The following is a 22,839-nucleotide window of genomic DNA, read 5'->3' as shown; positions in this document are numbered from 1 at the left end:
CGAGAACTTCCTTCAAGAAACGCAGATACACAGGTTCTGTTAACCGTTCCGGTAGAAGGTATGGCCCAATTAAATAATCATCAACAATGCCTGCCCATACGTTGACAGACCAACGATTCTGATATTTTCTTGGAAAAATTGCATAAGGATTTTCTTCGTCCCAAACATGGCTATTCCTACTATTAAAAATACCGCCTCTTGTGAAAGAAGATTCATCGGTCCACAAAACATATCGTAAAAAATTTGGTTGTGCAATGATGTGATCCAGAAGCCATCGACAAAATTGAACTCTAGGATGATAATCGGCTGCAGTCATACCTTAAACTTTCTGGAAGTGGTAAGGATGGAGTTGTTGTTCGTGTAGTACCCGCCAGACAGAAGCGTTACTCGTATTCATATTCTTAGCGACGTCATGTGTGCTGTTTGATGGTTTCTTCTTTAAATTTCTTCTTTAAATTCGACCGTTCTTACGGTTCGAGCAACACCAGTATCATGCATCTTGGTCTTAAACATGCCTGTCTCAGCGAGCCGCCGATGAACCGCAATAAACTTTTTGTATCTAGGATGCTGTCGTTTGGGATAACGTTCATGATACAACCGCGATGCTGCTCGTGCATTGCAGTTTGTTGCTCCGTATGCCAAAATTCTTGATTGGCAAGGTTTTTCATCAGCAATAAATGTTTAAAAATTGTAAGCTATACATTGATATACTGACATTGAGAATTGACATTGCTAAGCGTTGATTTTAAACAATTGTTGTTATGGTATCATGTACAAAAGGTAAAAATAAATGAAGCAGATCCTATTTAGGTAATTAATGTTTTTTATAAATTTTAATGCGTCTTAGGGCCGTAGTGGCGTAGTGACGCATTTCCGGACATGGGTTCCTATACTCAAATGGATTCTTCTGTTGCACTGAACAACCCCAAGAAGTTTGATCCCATAGTTCTGAAACACCCTGTATAATTATAAAATATAATATTTTAATCAACATCATATATAATTTTATTATATATATTTCATCATATTTAATTTTATAAGGAACACTAATATCACATAATTATTTTGTCTCTAATAAGTGATATATAATTTTATTTTATAAAGAATCGGTTTAAAACATAACTGTTTTATACGTGAGTATTTAGGCATTTTTATCAATCAAAATATCAAAAGGCAAATTATTTTCTTACACGGAACCAAGTTTATGAAATTAGGTTGACTTTAAGCAAAATTATTGATACTGGTATCAATAGATTATACCTCTCACCTCCTGCCTTAATAAAACATTTTATAGCAAACAGTGTTTGACCAAAATAATATTGAATTGTAGCCATTATCCCACAATCGACTACCTGTAGAGTTAGGAACTTAAAAACCATTTTCGACAATTTTCTCCCTTTTTTGCCTCAAAGATCCTGAATTATTCATGGCTAAGATCTGAGTTCTTTTCCGATAATAAAAAAATTACTTTAAACATTGGTACTATAATACTATAACATAATACATATATTAATCCTTCTGCTCTGCTTTGTTTTTGAGGTTTTATTTGTTTCTTTTTTCTTTTAAAGACCAACGTCAAATTTCTCTTTCTAGTGAATGTACTCTTTATAATTCATAGAGTCTATATCATTTCTATTTTAAAACTTATTTTAGTACAGATAATTAGGTTAGATGGAGCCGGCACTAAAAAGACCTTTAATAATATTATTATTAAATAACAAGATTGCACACGCAGTGCTAGATTGGTAGGTGCAAGTGTCTACTATTACCTCACGAAAATGCGTTTTTATCGCTTTAGTAGTGTTTTAACGCTGTAGTGACATCTCTCGTTAAAAAAAACTTCGAGTTATCCGTAATAGTCGGAAATAGAGCAATGATCATAATTCCTCCATCTCATGCGCGTGGTTTCAACTAATAACTGTTTTCTGAAGGCCTAGAGAGCACTAAAGATGACTAACGTCCAGGTAGGCCTGTGTCTGCTTTAACTTTCCAAATAGTGATCAAAATCAATAAAATTGTACTCAGAGATGAGTATGAACAAGAAAATTTCAAGGAGAGTTTAGTCCCAAAAAATGTTACTTCTAACCAAATGCTCAGATTATCTCAAGAGCTTAAATGAGGAGCCAGAAATACACAACATTATTACTTGTGATGATTCCTGGATATTGCAATAAGATGTCAAAACCAAAATTAAAAACGATAATCGTTTTTTTCGGCATTGACGGTATCGCTATGACTTAATGGGATCCATAAGGTCAAAATAGTACGAGAGCGAGACCGTAAGAAACGGCCGGAGTTGTGGAAAAACAACCCGTGGCAAAATCCCTGCTGGACAATAACGCGCTCTCTGTTAAGCATTATTTATCCACTAGAGGCACTCCAGTACTCTAGCAAGAAACTATACTAGCCTAATTTAGCACCCTGAGACCTAAGGAACGCGGTTCGAGTCGACGGATGAGATGAAGCGAAACTCGGCGGTAAATGCTCTTTCAAAAATTTTTTAAGAAAAGAGAGCTACTCTTATTTTGACAGGCTCCGCTTTATATAAAGAATATTAATATACTTTCCAAAAAATAAACTGCTCTTAAAAAAAAGCGTGTGTATTAGTAATCGTAACACATATTTCTTAACATTTTTAAAAGTTATTGAAATATCAATTATTAAAATTGTTCTAGATTGAAACACAATGTTTTATACTACAATATGTTTTTATAACCCTCATTTTATTACACCCTGTAAACAGTAATTTTTGCATTTTATTGGAAATTTTTTGCTATGATCTTGACGAGAAACTGTGAAAACGCCAAAAAAATTAAATTAAATCATATATTAAGAAAAAAAATAACATAATACTCCAACCAACCCCGATGTTACTTTTTTTGCCCAAGACTCTTTAAGAGCTTCTGGGTAAACTATACTCCCATAAAGATTTCTTCTAAACAAAAAGTGTATTGCATATTATATTTAGCACGTGATACGTAGGGTGCGCAACAAGGCGTACAGCAAAGATAGCTGCTAAATCATATGAGGTAAAGCAAAAGTTTCTATGGCAAAGTTGTTAAATTGCCAAGTCGCCGAGCGGAACATAGGAAATACCATGTAAATTTTAAGGGGGTCAATATTGGCTTCCCTGTACATTTTACAGAAAAAATGTAAGATAACTTTTTGAAGAGACCAATCTGGCAAACCCTCGTGCAAAGTTTCAAAAAATTTTAATAAGCGAATCTTGAATTATTCAATTAAATGTAATTGCAAAATTACCAAATTTTCGGTTCAGGCAAAACCAGACACCAGCCACCAGCAAACAATTTATGTTGTAAGGCTTTGTCAAATCTGACGTACAGCCGAATAATACAAGAAATGTTTTTTTTTTCGTTTTATCAATCTCACAACCATCATCACATTCAAAGTAAGACACGTTAACATTACTTTTTTATCTAAACTTTTATTTAATATAACGATGAATTAAGATTATCATAAATTTCTCCAGGGTGAAGTACCATTATGTAAAGCAAAATAATAGACGAAGGGTCCTGATTACTTCACAATCTTGATTTCAAGAATCCCGACGCGTTTCGGTTGTTAAACCATTGTCAAGGGAAAACTATGTAAGTAGAATATAAAAGGTTGTTATTAAACTAATAAAATAATTAAAAACATAGTAAAACTTACATGATATTATTACAAAATGTCCATAAAAAGGTTAAAAAAAGGCACACACATAACATGACAATATATCAATCTAAAAACATGTCAACACACCGTATTTACAAACAATAACGGATTTTGGTTTTTTAAAAAACCTTACATGGGTATTACATTATACACAGATATTTAATACTATTGCTAATAGGGACATCTAGGATTAAATGCCGTTAACAGAACATTAAAAAAAAAACAGTAAATTCACAGGAATGTGGAAACTACTTAAATAAATTTACAATTTTGGCCGCCTCTCGGTAGTGGGCGTTAATAGGTTCGTTCAGACAATTAACTTGTGTATTTATTTCTAGTTTTGCTATTTCTAGATTTTCTAATATATTTAATTTTTTGCTTTTATTTAGGTTGTGCAAAACTTTGAAATTGTCGTCTGTATTAAATGAATGACCTGTTTCTCTTAGGTGCAATCCAAAGGCAGATCTTTTATCATTAGGCGACTTCTGAGAATTTAAATGTTCTTTATTTCTTAATTAGAAATTTCTGCCGGTTTGACCAGCCTATTTGGCAGGACAAGAGTCGCATGATAAAAGATAAACGCCACTGCCTGCTAATGGGCTTACAAAGTCTTTTAATCTTGAACAAAGATTTCTTATATTTTGAAAGGACTTATACACAATTTTTATATTGTTGTCTAAGGACTTAAGTAAATTACCTATTCTTAAAGAAATCGGACCAATAAAGGAAATTTTTACATATTTCGGAGGTTGGTAAGGATGGATGATTTGATCAAGGGGTTCACTAGAGAGGGATCGAAATAACATTTTATTGAACTTTTTTCTAATCAAATATAATTAAATAATTAAAGACTTTTTGTATCCATTTTTAATTGCAATCTGATAGATAGTGTTCTGTTCTTTTAAGAATTCCAAAGGTGAAAGAGGGATCGGAAAGAGTCTATGATTTAATGCGTGAAAAGCTGCCAGTTTATGTCCAAAGAAATGGCTTGATTTTGCAGGAATGACATTGTCGGTTTGTGTTGGTTTTCTATATATGGAGTATTGTAAACTCTTACCCATCCTATTAATAGTTAGATCTAAAAAATTTAATTTATTATTGCATTCTATTTCGACCGTAAATTGAATTTTCGGATTTAAAGAGTTGAGAAAAACGTGAAATTTCTGCAAATTCGCTTTGGAACCTGTCCAAATTAAAAAAATATCATCCACAAACCGTCTCCATATTAAAATCTTGTTGATAAGATTGTATAGTGTGTTAAATAGTTTTTCTTCAAAATATGACATAAAGATATCAGCCAGTAGGGGAGACAAATCAGAACCCATTGGTAAACCATCCAACATTCTATAATATCAATCATTAAACCTAAAGAAATCTAAATTAAGGCACGCACGCAACAAATGTATAATTCCCGTTTTAGTTCTGGGTGTTAGATTTTGCTGTTTATATAAGCCATTTTCTATTATAGCTATTAGTTCGTTTCTGGGTATGCTGGGAAAAAGATTAACTATGTCAAAGGAGACAAGAATATAATTGTCTGGCAAAGAAATTGTTTTAAGATCGGCAATTAGTTCATAAGTGTTTTTAATGCTAAATTTACTAGAAAATGACAATACATTTTTTAGGCAATCTTTCAGCCAAATAGCTAAATAATAGGCAGCTGAGTTTATAAAACTATCAACTGGTCTAATTGGAAAGTTATTTTTGTGAATTTTTACCATACCATATAATAAAGGAGTTTTTGAATTCATGGGAATTAAAGGTTTATTTTCCATTAATTCTTGAAAGGTGTTGTTTTCAGCAAATTAATAGTTTTTTCAGATTGGTAGTATATGCCGTATTAATTTCTAGTTATTTCTATTAATCTTTAATTAACTCCTCAAAATTTTTGCTACATAAAATAAATTCTAATACTTTATTCTGATAATCCTTTTTATCTAGAATAACCAAACAATTGCCCTTATCTGCTTTTTCCAAAACTAAGTCATGAGTTTTAATCTTTCGTTTAATTGAAAAAAGTGTTTTTGAATCTTTGTTGCAATTTTTTGCGTGTCTCTTATTTGACTTGCCTATCTTGCTAATCAATTGTCTACAATAACCTCTTATGGAATTTGTTAATTTAAACGTATCATAACCCAAAGCCACTTCTATGTCAGCCAATAATGAAGTAATACTTTTTTCATCATAACATATTTTTGGGCTATATCTAAGACCATTTTCTAAGAATTTCAGTTCTATAGGAGAAAATTGACAGTTAGATAAATTTAAAACTTTTTGGTGGAAAACATGGTCTGAAAATTTACGTTGATCTTCCGTATTCCGTTTTTGTTTTGCTTGAGTCAAAGTTATTAATTTTTTATTTAATTTTTTAAAGTGATTAGATTTAAACTAATTAACTTTAAGTTCTAGGTTATTTTTAAAAGCATTTACTTCAACATTGGGTAAATGAGTGTATAACAAAGACAAAATAAAATTTATTTTTAAAATTAGTAAGGACTTTTTGGAGAACCATATTTTATTTTCTTTTTTCCTGCTCCCCTACTGGCTGATATTTTTATGTCAGATTTCGAAGAAAAACTATTTAACACACAATACAATCTTATCAACAAGATTTTAATATGGAGACGGTTTGTGGATGATATTTTTTTAATTTGGACAGGTTCCAAAGCGGATTTGCAGAAATTTCACGTTTTTCTCAACTCTTTAAATCCGAAAATTCAATTTACGGTCGAAATAGAATGCAATAATAAATTAAATTTTTTAGATCTAAATATTAATAGGATAGGTAAGAGTTTACAATACTCCATATATAGAAAACCAACACAAACCGACAATGTCATTCCTGCAAAATCAAACCATTTCTTTGGACATAAACTGGCAGCTTTTCACGCATTAATTCATAGACTCTTTACGATCTCTCTTTCACCTTTGGAATTCTTAAAAGAACAGAACACTATCTATCAGATTGCAATTAACAATGGATACAAAAAGTCTTTAATAGATAATTTGATTAGAAAAAAGTTCAATAAAATGTTATTTCGATCCCTCTCTAGTGAACCCCTTGATCAAATCATCCATCCTTACCAACCTCCGAAATATGTAAAAATTTCCTTTATTGGTCCGATTTCTTTAAGAATAGGTAATTTACTTAAGTCCTTAGACAACAATATAAAAATTGTGTATAAGTCCTTTCAAAATATAAGAAATCTTTGTTCAAGATTAAAAGACTTTGTAAGCCCATTAGAAGGCAGTGGCGTTTATCTTTTATCATGCGACTCTTGTCCAGCCCAATATGCTGGTCAAACCGGCAGAAATTTCAAATTAAGAATTAAAGAACATTTAAATTCTCAGAAGTCGCCTAATGATAAAAGATCTGCCTTTGGATTGCACCTAAGAGAAACAGGTCATTCATTTAATACAGACGACAATTTCAAAGTTTTGCACAACCTAAATAAAAGAAAAAATTAAATATATTAAAAAATCTAGAAATAAATACACAAGTTAATTGTCTGAACGAACCTATTAACGCCCACTACCGAGAGGCGGTCAAAATTGTAAATTTATTTAAGTAGTTTCCACATTCCTGTGAATTTACTGTTTTTTTTTTTTTAATGTTCTGTTAACGGCATTTAATCCTAGATGTCCCTATTAGTAATAGTATTAAATATCTGTGTATAATGTAATACCTATGTAAGGTTTTTTAAAAAACCAAAATCCGTTATTGTTTGTAAATACGATGTGTTGACATGTTTTTAGATTGATATATTGTCATGTTATGTGTGTGCCGTTTTTTAACCTTTTTATGGACATTTTGTAATAATATCATGTAAGTTTTACTATGTTTTTAATTATTTTATTAGTTTAATAACAACTTTTTATATTCTACTTACATAGTTTTCCCTTGACAATGGTTTAACAACCGAAACGCGTCGGGATTCTTGAAATAAAGATTGTGAAGTAAACAGGACCCTTCGTCTATTATTTTGCTTTATATAACGATGAAGTTAAACCAATAACAATTATTATCATCGATTATAAAAAAAATAATTTTCTGAAAATCTATAAGAAATAATAACATTTTTGACAACATATTTGAAAGAAAAAGTCAATATTTCCTCCAACTTGATTGTTGCCTGGCAACCGAAAATAACAGTAAGGAAATATTCATTTCTGTACTGTAAGGAAATGTTATTTCCATACAGTAAACTTTAGAACATAAATGCGAACAGGTTTTTTTCTAAACAATTTTATTTTTAAAACTTTCAGCACAAACAAGGTTAACATTATATTTTTAAATTATTACTTATTATTTGTTATATTTACTGTTATTTGACAATTAGTACAAGTATTGAAAACTGGAAGAACTTGGGAACTAATAGCATTATTTTGTTGAATATTTTCCAAACTAATAATTTTATTTGTATGGCAATAACTAATATTGGGCGTTACTGCCGTATTAGAAATATTAAATTTTTATTTTTTTGATTTTTTTCTGCTGTGTAAATTTTATTTGCCACTTCTTCCTTATTAGTAAGAGACTCTTCTATATATCCTTCAGCGACGTTTGTTGATTTCCATCCACCCAGTCTCTTTAAACTAGTAATATCTCCACCAGAATCAACAAGCATTGTGGCAGAAGACCGACGAAAACAGTGGCCGGTATATTCTTTCGAGTTTGGCAAATTCAAATAATTGGCCACTATTTTAGGCATGTTTCTAAATTGGTGAATTCCTACTACTTGTCTACAACCTTTTTCATTTTGGTACTTAAAAAAAAAACGAGTGGTATTCATGTCTCTTGGTCTTAAAGAGACATACTTGCGGTATAGATTTAAGTACATTTCGTTTACTATAAATGATCTTGATGTATTGGTTGTTGAATCCGGTATGGTAACTTAAAGTTTAGATAGTAGGTCTTGTATATCTTGTACAGTCATTTTAACCAGCTCCTCCATTCTGCAAGCTCCGGAAATTCCAAATATTAGAGCTACCTACAACAATAAATAAGCATGTAAAGAATCCAAATATATAAATTTGAAGTTTTGTAAGTTACCTTAATCATTAAATATTCCTTATCTGGAGCTTCCTGAATAAATTTTTTAATTTCTTCTTTAGTTAAAATCTTGGATTTTTTTGGCTTATAGGCATGTGCTTGCCGTTTCAGGAATGCCCGAAGTTTTGAATATTTAGATATATCCACATCATGTCTAATTGCAAGAGTTGCCTTCAGCATTGAATAATTGGCCCATAAAGTTGAAGATTTCATCTTGGAACCAAGCCCCAAGAAGTATGCCATTACAACATTTTCCGAGAAAGAAGTTACATTTTTATTCGTACGGTAGTCCATGAAGCGGTTGTATGCATAGTTATACTTATTTCTAGATTTTACTGGTAACAATTCCAATAACGCAGCATTCACTGCCTCCGTGAGTTCTGGGGGGGTTCCAGAAATGGAACAGTCATCATCACTCATAATTTTACACGTTACTTTGGCTTTTTAAAACTTTAAAAAATCAACACTATGGAAAGACGCTACAAATAAACTTTTTACTCGTCAAGTTTGACAATTTAAAATTATGTACTTCGTTTCCGTAGTTACGAAAGTGTGAAAATGTCTTATGGCTTCTTTTATTTAAGGGAAAAATAATAATGTTGATTTGAAATTTTTAACATGAATAGTAATGATTTACCGTAATTTTAACGATTCCCGATTTTTGGACAAAGTAGTATGTAGACCTCGTAGGAAAAGCCACATTCCCGGACTCCGTATTGTCAATTTTCACGATCGCCCGGGAATGTTAAGCTTTTCCTACTAGGTATACAACATACTATTTTTCATACTTAGAATTTAATTAAACCAATAGCAGTATCTGAAATATTTTCAATTTATTTTCCCATCAAACCTATTGTTACTAAATTCGAGTCCAAAGACATTGCAATAAATAATTGTAAATGTTTAACTCAGAAGATCGAAAATAGATCCGAAAAAAGAGAGAACAGAACTCTTAATATTTTACTAAGTGTGAAAAAGTAAAATAAAATAAAATGCAATAACTTTTTTAAAAATAATAATTACATAAAAATATCAATTAATCAAATGTTCAAACAACCCCCATTAACAGCTAAACAATATCCTAACCGATCATAAAATTCATTTCTAACGTTACTAAGTTGATATTGGGAAATTTTATTACATTTTAACGAAATAGCGTTTTGTAACTGGTTTAGATTCTCAAATTTTACACTTTTATAAATCACACTTTTTAAGTGACCCCACAAAAAGAAGTCATTCGGTGAAAGATCAGGTGACCTGGCTGGCCAAAGTATCCGGTACCGTGGACCAATAATATTGCCGTTAAAAGCATTTTCCAAGCACTCTCTAACCATACGGGCATTATGGGCCGGGCAACCATCATTTGGTACTAGATCATGTGATCTTCCTGAACAACTTCTTCCAAGGGGGGTCCAATTTGATTTTGAAATAAGTCGAAATAGGTTTTAGCTGTTAGGTTATAGTCCATAAAAAAGGGTCCAATGATATGATGTCCGATAATTCCCACGAATACATATTTTGTTTTTTGGGGATATTGTGTCCGAGTATGAACAAAGCGATGTTCATTTTCTTGGCTCCAATACCGGCAATTCTGAACATTTGGTTCATTGTTGAGGGTAAATGTACATTCATCGGTAAAACAAATATTTCTTAAAAAATTCCTATCATTATTTGCTCTTTCCATCATTTCAAAACAAAATGCCATTCTTAGCTCTTCATTTCCTTCCTGCAGCTCTTGATGTTTTTTGAATTTATACGAATAACATTTGTGTTTTTTTAAAGTGCGCAATACCGTTGTATGATGTTTATTTACCTCTTGCCCAAGAACCCTCGTACTAACCATAATATTCTACTTGTTTTCCTCCACACTCAAATCGAAATATTGTACTCTTAAAGGAAAACCTGCCGAAGATATTATTACTTAGTCTAATTTGGGACAAAATTCTTGAGTAATAGATCAAAAAGGGTAAAGGTTAGATGGTTTGCAGGAATATTTTCATAGTGACAAAATATACTAAAAAATATCATGCTAATAAAAAATAATTAGAGATTTTTAAGCTATGTTTAGATCCTCTTGGAAACACATGCCACTAAAGGCTGCAAGGAGTGTGTGTCTTTTTCAAAGTAAAAGGCTGTCGTAAAGGTTGCTCCAAATATCCTGACGTCTTAGGGCACTAAATATCTTCCTTTTACTTAATACTTCCTTATTCTAATTATTGATAAGTGATAATTGACGATTAAACCGGATTTTAGGCAAACGTTTCCATCCATATTCCGGATTCTAATTAAAAAATTTAAAATGATTTTAAATATAAAAACTTTAAGGTGAATTGATCCAGTTTCAAGTCCAATAAGTGCAGAGGATGTAGTTCTAGAAAAAGAATAGTGCTCTATCCAGAATTTCACTATTTCTTATTCCACAAACTGGAAGGCACGAACTACTGAGGCACTAAAATAGTTTTGAAACTATTCCATGATCCAATCTTTGCAGATTATAAAGTAGGTAATACTGCGCCAATCGCTTGATCGACTTTGGTGGCAGATTTTTCAGCTATCCTTCTAAAAAGTGCCCAGCTCGAGAAAGTAACACAAGAGAATTCCGTGACCACATCAAGCGGTGTGCCTTTAGGAATAAAGTTGAACGTTAAGGTAGGACCAGTTTTGAAATACATGATTTTACTCTTTTTTTTATGACAAGTAAGTTGACCGAGTAGATTTTGATAGAGGGAAGGTGACGTCAGCTAGAAGAAACAAGTCATCTGCATAAAGCAGAAGGGTAATATTATGAAATCCATCAATACTTATACTCCGAGAGCCGTAACTGGAAAAAAAAATTATCAACATCAGAAGAAAAGTAAGAAAAAAAAATTTGTCGAGTGAGCGATTCACCCTGCAGTACCCCTAATAGTGATAAAAATTCCAAAATACGCTTTTTTATACTTACCTTACACAAAACTCAAGATACATTAAAAAAATAATGGTTTAGGTATAGGACATGTTTAACAAAAAATTGAGGCATTTCACAGATAAATTTAATGGTATCAAAAAAAATATACCATACCGGGTGTTTCATTTAAGAATGTTAAGAGATATTGCGTATTTAATTTTGATAAATTAGAAAATTTATAACAACCATATAATACAAAAATGACAAAATATCAACTCCAGTCTTTAACAGGTACAGGCCCCGTCAGTAAAGTTTCAGGCATTTCTGTGAGAACGGTTTCGCGTGCCAACACCGGTAACGCCGCGCCGAGCTGCACGCCTTGCTTTTGCGGCTCAGTTGTTCCCACCAAACGGTCGTATCTCTGTTAGAATAAATTAGTTTTTCTGGTAGGCGAATTTTAACGTCAAAAATATCGCTCTATATTTTTAAACAGAGTTTTCACAATTTAATAGTGCAACTTATAAAATAATGCTATTATTTTTTATGTCAATAATAATTTTTTATCTTTGTGAAATAGGTAATACATAAATTAGATCAGTTGAACACCTCAGAATGATATATTATACTGGGTAACAATAAAACTACTGTCCTCCGAGTTATTCCAAATCGTTAGTGGTAGAAAAATTAAACTTGTAAAAATGAAAGAGTGGGATTTAACCGAAAGGGCTATTTTCCTTATTTTAAATTTAATACATTTGTTTTATTATGTTGTTATGTTAATAACACCTATATTTTTACGACATGAAATTACTTTAGAATCCGATACCCACTAACTACAATTATATACTGAAAGTTTATGACATTTAATTTATTATCTTTATCTAGATTAACAAAATAAGCCAACTTATACCTCACTTTTTAAGGTAAAAAGAATTTTTAGAAAAAAAAATATGTAAGAACTGAATATTTAATAATTGTTTCGATATTTTAAAAGCAGACTGGCAAAAGTTATACCTTATTTAACAAATTGTTGAATTTTTTGTTTTAATTCAAATTCAAAAAATACTAATGGATATGAAAAATATAAAAAAATTTTGCTTTTTGGATATGGCATAAAATATCGAGTAGTTAGTATTTGTCGTAAATTATTTTAAATCCGTTGGGATAGGTGACGTCAACGGACGGCAGCAACATATTTTTGAGAATGCTCCTGTCAGATTGCCCTCTATTTGCCAAATTACTCCAGGACCATTCAAAGACATCCAATCACAAGCATCTGAGAATCGTCCACTTCGGGGTCTCTGACAAACAGATTTAGGACCGTATCGGACGATAAATTTTTACTCACCCTGGAATTGTCGATTGCCAAGTCTTTTCGTCCATAAAAATAACATCGTTCGAGAATTTTTAGGTATAAAAAAAGCTCAGAAATATTGAATAATCAATTAAAAACTCACGTGTCGAATATATGTATAGGGTGAGACATCATAAACTTCCCGTAAAGCATTACAGGCAAGGAAAATGATTTTTCTTAAAAATCAAAACATACGTCAAGTTTTTGACAATTTTTGATGTCACAAGCATAACAAAATCTTTAATTCAATATATGGGAGCGTCATCCCCAAATTTGTTTCCTGCAAATGGGGTCAATACTTCATTAGAAAGGGCTTTTAATTTCATATCCATCGCTGCTTAGTATTTGAAAACCGAAGCTTTTAAGAAAATGACGTTTTTAACATTTTGAAGCGTGTAACGTCAAAACAGTTCAAGTTTACGGCATTTACATTCCTTGAAATAATTATTAGGCTTATCTAATACTACTATGTATAATTCTTAGTTCAAGGACCACACTGTTAGCTAAGTTAACTATCAATTAAGGTGTGCGACTTAGGATAGGTCTTGATATTCTAAAGTAGAAATGTAAAAGTCGTTTTGCTTTAACTAGAAACCATTTTGACGTTATAGGACTGTAGAAATGTAAATTTTTATATCTCGTTTTCTCGGCACTTATAAAATTTAATTTTCCTATTTCAGGCTAAAATATGTGTTAAGTAGGCGATGCCTGACAAGATGAATTATTATAAATGTCATCGTCGCTGTTAGGGCTTATGTTCTTGTCAGTTACTGTGATGAGTGGTTATGAAAAATTAAAAACAAACAATTAGTAACGTATAAGATGTATATAACGTATTAGATCTATTACCTTTTATTGCATTTTTATTGTTAGTTCTGTCGGTCATTGTTATTTATTATTACTTATTGCGTATCACGTGGAAGTCGAATATCTTGTCCCGCATGAAGTCCAGACTTTAACCCATTGGATTTTTGCATATATGGGGATACACGAAATTAATGGTAAAAATATTAACTGCTGCTGAGTCATTTCGAAATGAGCAATGATTTCCTAAGATTCGACGATCTTTCAGTAAAAGAATTTTAAAATGTATGGAGATTATATCGATCATTTACTGGCAAATATTTGTATTATTTAGTCGAAATGTAATAAAGTAATTTAAATAGTTTATGAATGTCGTTTTTGTTGAGTGAAATAAAAACTTTAAATGTGAATATATCGAAAAGAGTTAACCGTAGTGAGATTTTTGAAATATACCCTTTTTAAGTAAAACTGTTTACACAATACATATTTTAAATAATAAATTAAATTATGCCAAGCCTAAAAAAGCTATGCAATTAAAAAAAACCTGAATTTAAATAAAGTGTTGGTGGTGGCGCCCTCCGTGACATAATTTTAAAAAAGATGAATTTTAAGATTTGCCATATAAAAACAAAACCGTATTCCAAATTGTTATAAAAAAGAACAATACATGCTAAATCTATGGCCATATCTTGCATTTGTCTTTTGAACTAGGAAAATTTATATGAACCTCACTTTTTTTTCTAAAAGGAAACTGCTATTAAAATATTTACCATATTATTTGTTTAAGTTTAAACTAAAAAACTTTAGTCATTATTAGCATATGTAGATAATCCTAATTTTCACTCAATTAGATTCAATTTAAGTGGCGTCTCAGAGGGAAACTTAATATTTGTGACAAAAATCATTAGACGCTGCTGGTTTTCGCTAAGTAAAAAGTTTATCAAATCAAATACGAGTAGTCAATTTTTTTAACAGGTTTGAAGGAAAATATATTTCCTCCAAACTCATTAAAAAAAACTTTAAAAAATAATAAGTTTTAAAATCAAAATAGAAAAATCTAATTGCAAATCTGGCATAATGTCAGTTTTTTTTATTATTAAAAAACATATTCAAATTCAATTTTTTTTTGGAGAGGGTTGAAGGAGCCTAATTTTCCTACAAACTCATCTAAAAACAAAACTTTAATTCCATGGCTACTATACTATTACCGCTCCCTATAAGAATCTACTTATTAAAATAATATAATATCCATAACAAGAAAAGAAACTGTTGTCTGGTGGGGTGGGAATATGCTTTTCAAACATAGAGTTTCGATGGGCAATCGGGTCGCGTCGTTGCAACACCCACTCAAAGACAAGGCCTTAGTGCTTGACGCGTGACGTCATCGATGTGGGCCACCGATTTTTAAAAACCAAGGGATTTCATATGCTAATATCTCAATATTTGGCTTACTTTAAAAAATGCTAGGAATAGAGTTCAGGAAACATTCAAAGGTATGTTTTAGTTCTGGTTGAATGTCAGGTTAAATATTATGGTGTAATATTAAATGCAGACTCCCAACTCCCCTACATCTGCGCCAAAATTCAACATATGTATTTGGTATTTTTTTATTTTTTTTATACCATCAAGTAGTAAAAAATGTTATTATATACACATAAATACATATATTGACTTTAAAAGCTTAAAAAGCTTAGGTATACTCCAGTTTATGTAATTTTTTAATTGCAGAAAAAGAAGCACATTTTTTCTTTGAGGTGTCAAAATCAGGAAAATAAAATTTTTGGTTTGGTTTAGAGTTAAGCCAATTATTAAATACACATTTAAGTAAGTGAACTGTGTCAAATAGGTAAAATAATGGTTTCTGATTATTTATGGGATGAGGATAAACAATGCTAAGTTGGTCTGCAGTTGAAAAATGACTAATGGCTTTCCCGTTAATGGCATTATTATCACACTATTAAAAACTATGTACCCAATCTCCTCGAAATTTTCAATAATTGTCTTAATAAAATTATGAAGTATGTCTGATGTAATTTTGGAGATGGGAGCTATGTGAACTACTTCCTTAAAGCTGGAACACACACTTGTAATCATAAAAGTAAATGCCGAGGAAGCTAGAGACTTATTATTGACTGATGTTCCAGTGATATTACCGCCTTTATAGTCCATGTAAGGGTCAATATGAATTTCATCAAAAAGTAGTGTCACAAATCTCCCATGATCCTTTAGTAAACTAAACACATTTCTTTTCTTTTAACTTTTTTTTCAAAAGTTAAAAACATTTTTTTTTCACCTATGTTTGTTACAAATACCCATTATAGTTTGAGGATGTGGTAAAATTAGGGATCCATAATCTCTTAAATACTTGTACGCATGAGGACTAATAGTATAGATTATAGAAGTCAAAACTATTGTACTACTTGAATATCAATCTGTACCTTTCCTTTGCAGTTGTAAATCGAACCCACGTTTCATTTTATTTATGTCATTTGATGGTTTGACATGATCGAGAATAGTATTGCCAAGGGTATTGGTAGCAGTCTCGGTAGCAGTATTTGGATTTAAGTCACAGTTGGGGTTGTCATTATTGGTAACATTTTCCTCCAAAGGCAGGGTAATAACAGTAAGCTCTATTGCTTCAAGTATTGCATATAAATCATTTAAACTATGGGAAGTATATGGAGTTTTAATTTTTGATGCTAAAACTCAAACTGGCTCGCTATGTAAAAAAGTTTCAAAAGTTTCAGACATGGTTTTAGTAATTCTATTGTAAAAATTTTACCTGTGTTGGAATCTTGAACTTAATATGTATAATAAAACGTATAATAAAGTACTCTTTATTATACTACCTTCAGGAAAATGAGCTTCACATACTTTGGTGTTGTTTGTGCGCTCAAAGTCATCTCTGTGTATGGCTTTTACCCATTTTCCCCTTAGATTTAGGTATATCCTTAGGAAAACCGAAGACTTGCACTTTAGGTCTGTTTTTATAGTTTCCGTTACAACCCGGAACACAACACTTTTGAGGCATATTTACACTCTGGTATTAACTACAAGCCGAACTAGGAGAAAAACTTTAAATTAAACACGAACTAAAGTATTAAAGTCTGATATAAACAAATAAAACGGCGACCGAGAACCGGTTTTTTTCGAGGATTTTATTCTAATCCGAAATTACGATTTTGCGATTAAAAGTATGCGAAGAGTTTACATAAATATAACATACACGTTTCGCGGAAATAAACAGTTCCGATTTTAGAAAAAAACACAAAAATGGGCTAATGTTTACTGCGGATCTCGTCAGAAATATAACATATACCGGCAACCACAGAACATAAATATAAACAACCTAACCTCTCGTTTCATCAGGTGGCACAACTAGTAGATGCGCCGTTGTCAGATTTATATAGAAAGAACTCCTATTTGCAAGTAACAAGGTATTAGATAAATGATAAAATTTGAAAAAATGGAAGTTTAAATTATAAAAAGAGAAATAAGGATGCACTCTTTTTTTAACTAAATTGTAAAGTAAGAGCAGTTAAAGATATAGATTGAATTATTTTAAGATAGTAATAGATCATCCTAACGTTCACGGCAATCTGCAAAGTCAGGCAGCGTTGCAGGCAGCCTTCCGTGGACGAACAACGGCAGCGTCAACAGCTGAATTCACGCGAAAATCAACCTGAAGTGCATGGCCCAAACGTGTGACGTCACGAGCAAAATTTTTTGGAGCGCTTTGTCCTTTTGTAGAGGTGTTATTGGTCGTTGTCGTGCCGAATTGCTGCAAGACGCAAGAGAAGAAAGCATGAGCGCGCGGCGTTGCCGTATTGAACGCTAAATACTTGTCTCTCAGATCTTCGTGAAACTTTTCACTGTCGGGAGCTGTACAGGGTGTCCCATTTTGGGTATTTTTGCGGGGTATCTCCGTTATTTTTAACGTTAGCGTAATGCGGTTTTCGCGACAGTGTGCTACTTTTTCGTGAAAATAACGATGCCGTTAACAAAAATTCCAAAGCCCTCTTAGTTTTTAAGATATAGGCCATTTTTGAAAATTTGACATGGGACGCCCCTTGTATTTTGGTTATTCTTTAACTTATCGAATATGTAAAAAAAACAGTTTTATAGATTTTTTCCATAGAATGCAGTGGCGTAGATTATTTTTTTAAATATTTACTTTGATTTTTGAGTTATAAGCCAAACTTATGTTTTTTTTTAATGGAACACCCTGTATATATATGCACTAATAAATTTGTCTTCTTTTTACCTTTTCAATAATATATAATGGTATGCACTTTTTTTTAAGAAACATACAAATAAATGACAATTTTCTAAAATTAAGGACATAAATTTATTAGTAGGCCATGAATAACAATAACAAAGATAAAACTTACACAAATCACTAACAAAGAATTGGATTCATTGCAAATACATTGGATGCAATCAAAATATATCTATTGAGACAAAAGCATATTATTAAAAAAAATACACTACAACAGTATAGCTCAAATTTTTACAACATATGCTTGTTTTGTAGCATAAAGCAACAAAACATATAAAACAAAAAACTCAACTGTATTTAACAAAAAGAAAAAAAAATTAAAGGTAATGTTCAAAATGATGACCATTCTCTCGAATGCAAAATTGGCACATTTTTGTGATTCTTTCAATGGCATTAAATAAAAACATTGGTCTCCTTAGAAATTCCCTTGAATTATGACTAGGAGCACGATCTTGTTGTAGCTAAACTGCATTATATTGTGCTAGCGGAATATTTTCTAGCAGTTCAGGAATAACTTCTTTAAAGATTTCTAGGTATCTACGTGCTGTAAGACCTCCTTTAAAAATCCGATAAACTATTTTTCTGCCCAAAATAAAACAAGACACTCCAACTCCAAAACGTCCCTGTGGTGCCCTTTCGAACAATAAATGCTGATTTTCTGTTTTCCAATTCCTGGTATTGTGACGATTAAAAATGCCCGCACTTAAAAAACATTCATCTGTCCAAATAACAAGTCTGCCGAACAAATCATTAGCTTCGATTTGTTGTAGATACCACCGGCAAAACAGTGCTCGGCGCTCAGCATCGCCAGGGTGCAACTGTTGCACAATACTAAATTTATACGGATGATACTTGTATTTTTTTAGGATCCTATGAGCATTAGTTTTTGACACACCAATATCTTTCTCAATTTTTCTGCATGAGGACGAAGGTGTTGCTTCAATATATCCCAAAACATGTATTTCTTTTCTTTCCCTATTCTCCTTGCTATAGGTTTTCCGACGCGGGCGAACAAAGGTTCCGTGTTCAACTAAATTTGCTTTTAAGCGAGCAAATATCTCAATAAAGGGTTGTCGGCGTCGCCTCTCTGGATATCTAACAAACACAAACTTATAATCGTAATTTAAATTTGAGTACCCATTATCGCTTACTTACCTTTGAAAATATAACGCCGAAGCTTCTTCAGAATTTTCGTTACTTTGTATAAAACATACCAACATATCATATTTTTCGTAATTTTCATACGCTGCCATTTTTCCAAGAATTTATTAAATAAAGAAAAGGACAAATACTTACAATACAAATATTTGACTTAAGAAACCGTAAAATATAAATATTTGACATTTAGTTGACTTTTGCTTTGTTATCAACATAAGTTTGGCTTATAACTCAAAAACAGTAAATATTAAAAAAAATAATCTACGCCACTGCATTCTACGGAAAAAATCTATAAAACTGTTTTTTTACATATTCGATAAGTTAAAGAATAACCGAAATACGAGGGGGGTCCCAAAATGTCAAATTTTCAAAAATGGCCTATATCTTAAAAACTAAGAGGGCTTTGGAATTTTTGTTAACGGCATCGTTATTTTCACGAAAAAGTAGCACACTGTCGCGAAAACCGCATCACGCTAACATTAAAAAGTACCCAAAATGGGACACCCTGTACATTAGACTGACTGTGGTACATATTTCGTAAGTCTAGGGTGAATCCGTAGTTAGTTATATTTTTTTAGACAAATCCTCTAAAAAACAAAAAAATTATCTGGCAATGCCGCATGCAGATTTTAAAAATGCTATATCAAGGCTCTATTAATGCCTAATCATTTCGTGAAATAATATACAGCATATTTCATTAAAACTTTTTTGTGACCCACCAACTTTGCTATAGAACTTTTTGCAATCTTTAACGGACCCCGTATATAAATAAAAATACAAAAAAGAATTAAGTTTACCTGTTTAACGTTTTGCACTAAAGTCGAATGATCAGTTGGTATAAGCGGAGTAGTATCTTCTGCTGTGGGCGTAGGTGGGGCAACTTTAGACGGCCCCGGTTGAACACTAATTACATGAAAATGAAAATAAGGGTTAAGAAAAAAAATTATAAAACTATGCAATTTTTACTTTGTAGACAACTTCATAAGGGACCTAGCCAAACTATTCATCTCAACGAAAGCCAATGGAAAAATCCCTATACGTCCATCCAATTTGCCCTCCGCCCAGTTTTCGTCAACTCGCCTAATTACATTAATAATATCAGTTTTTTTAAACGCCAAACAACCTTCTTCTTCGTCATTGTTCATGCGGAAATCGTAGAGAGCTTTACACTGGGGAATATCGCTTGGCACCGGGGTAATTATCTAAAAAACCAATAAGAAGTTTTTTTAGTAAAAATATACAGGCTCCAGTTGGTTTTTAATTAAATAGGGATCGCAAGCGTTAAAAAACATAAAAAAATTATACCGTGTTTTGGGTTTTTTAAATAAAATTTGAAATAAATTTTTATATACTTTCCGCACCTGGCCTGGCGAATTCGGTGTTTATTTCGCCACGCTCAAAACTGAATATCGTCGGCTAAATACGTGAAACTGCCCACTCCATTTTTACCTCTTTGAAAAATATTTATCTATTTGGCAACAATGTCTTCTTTTCTATTATACCCAATTAAATGTTTATGAAATCGGTACGAGAACTGATTGAACAGTCATTATGAGTAAAGCTGGTAGTTAGCAGTTGCTCCCCCAACTTTATTTATCTCCAATCAAAACAAAGCGACAAGTGCACGTGTGCTATTTAGTTTTTAAGTAAAAAATCTTAAAAATTATAATTACAAATGCATTTTTCGATGTGTTTTCTTTATTATTCTCAAAACTTTGAAGAATTAATAGTAGTCAGAAAATTATTACAAAATTCTAGTAGTACTATTAAGTACCTACTACATGGAACTAAAAACATTTTTTTAAATGTCTGCATAGATTAGTAATAGCAAATCCACTTGGCAAACTTTTTTTGTATGTTGGTAGAATTGATCAAAATCCAAAATACAATTTTTTTATTTATTATCACGTCATCACAAACAAAAAAAAATGCAGTTAGCTACTGATCGGACGGCTGCTGCCATGAAAGAATCTAAGAAGGTAAATATTAATCATTATGATCTAGTTGAAAATGTTTGCATCGAAAGCGACGAAATGGCCCAAACAGGTGACCTCTCTTTGTGTCTGCTAGAAAATTATGAATTTATGATCCCAATAACGAACAGTACCTTGGAAGAAAGGGAGTCGACGCAATGGTTAAATATATGAGTCTAGATGAAGGTCAACTAAAACACAAAAATAACAGTGGATAAAAGCGAAGTTATTGGCGAAAAAGACATTGAAAACAACGTCGAGATTGCTAGAAAGATTATTAACCAACAGGAAATAATAAAGCAAAAATAATTACTCAAATACTTCAAATAATAATTAAACTACATCCTCCCTTGTCATATAAACAATATCAATCAATCGCGATTACACTGTTCCGAAACTAGTAGATTATTCAATTTCTCACAGCGATGAAATACCTATAAAAAACAATAAGCGAAAAAAATGGTTTATATTTCAAAAAGATGCATGGTACAGGGTAAAAAATAAGATTCGGTGTGAAATATAATTTTGGCTGTTTAAGATTTTCAATCGGAGAGAAGCAACAGGCTCTAAAAAACAATAAAATAAAAAAAGGAACCGTTTATTAAAAAAAAAAACGAAAACTTAAATCAAATTTCTTGAATTACTTAAATGGAGACACATTACTGCAGATGATCTTCCTCTAAAATAAATGAAATAAACAAAAAATATGATATTACTGTTGAGAATAAATATTTAGACTCCATACATGCCACAATAGAACGCCATGTAAAACCAGTCAGGATAAACGTCCCTGCAGATGAATATTACTGCAAAAGCCAGAAAGACTCCTAAGAGCTAGGAAGTAATGTACTTATATCATTCTTTCTTCCGATAATTCAAAAAGGTGGACGAAACGGAAAAAAAGAGGAGACCCGCAAATAATAAAATGACAAGTTTCCTTGTCTAATTTTAAATTTTTATTTGTAAATTGTATATAACTGATATTTGCGGTGTAAAATACATATACACCGGAAGCGAGCATCTATTATAATAATAATAATAATAATAATAATAATAATAATAATAATAATAATAATAATAATAATAAAGGTCTTTTTATTTAGGAAAAAAAATACAATAATTACAGGGTAATAGTTTAAAGGCGAGATTCAGCGCACAAAGATTCAGATATCTAAATGCCTGTTCTTCCATCTAACCTAATTATCTATACTATACTAAGTTTCAAAACAGGAATAATATAAACGCTATAAATTATAAAGAGTACATCAACCAGCAAAAAAAGAAAATGTGACAGCATATATGCCTACACAAAGAAAAAGAAACAAATTCAACCCCACAAACAAAACACATCACAAAGCAAAAGATACAGTCTATTATTATGTATGTATATCATAATATATAGTCTATTGCATTAATTGTTTTTGTTATCATCATCGGAATAGAGAAAAGAAAGTACAAAAATAAAAAAAGAAAAAAAAAGAAACGAAACAACCACTAAATTATGCTTTATTGTTCCTGCAGTAATTTCTTAAAAATGTATTTTTTTAAAGAATATAAGCTAAAAATGTTTTCGGTATTAGTTTGGCAGCTATTTATAATTTTTGAAATTTGATAAGAAAATGATCTTTTATAAGTTTCGGTTGAGTGAAGTTAGCC

The 22,839-nt window shown here is 31.5% G+C and overlaps 1 protein-coding gene across 8 annotated transcripts in view; it reads right to left on the bottom strand.

Moving 5' to 3' along the window:
- The window catches only part of LOC126744375 (E3 ubiquitin-protein ligase SH3RF3), an 84,928-nt gene that overhangs the window by 43,106 nt on the left and 18,983 nt on the right, over positions 1-22,839 (bottom strand). For all 8 annotated transcript variants that reach the window (XM_050451749.1, XM_050451748.1, XM_050451753.1 and 5 more), the window contains exons 6-7: positions 20,177-20,412; positions 20,008-20,113 (exon numbers count right to left, since the gene is read on the bottom strand). In XM_050451749.1, coding sequence (XP_050307706.1) covers positions 20,008-20,113; positions 20,177-20,412 — 342 coding nt within the window. The remainder of the gene's footprint in view (positions 1-20,007; positions 20,114-20,176; positions 20,413-22,839) is intronic.

This window comes from Anthonomus grandis, chromosome 14 (assembly GCF_022605725.1).
Source record: "Anthonomus grandis grandis chromosome 14, icAntGran1.3, whole genome shotgun sequence".
Classification (NCBI taxonomy): Eukaryota; Metazoa; Arthropoda; class Insecta; order Coleoptera; family Curculionidae; genus Anthonomus; species Anthonomus grandis.
This window is presented reverse-complemented; position numbering and strand designations above follow the sequence as displayed.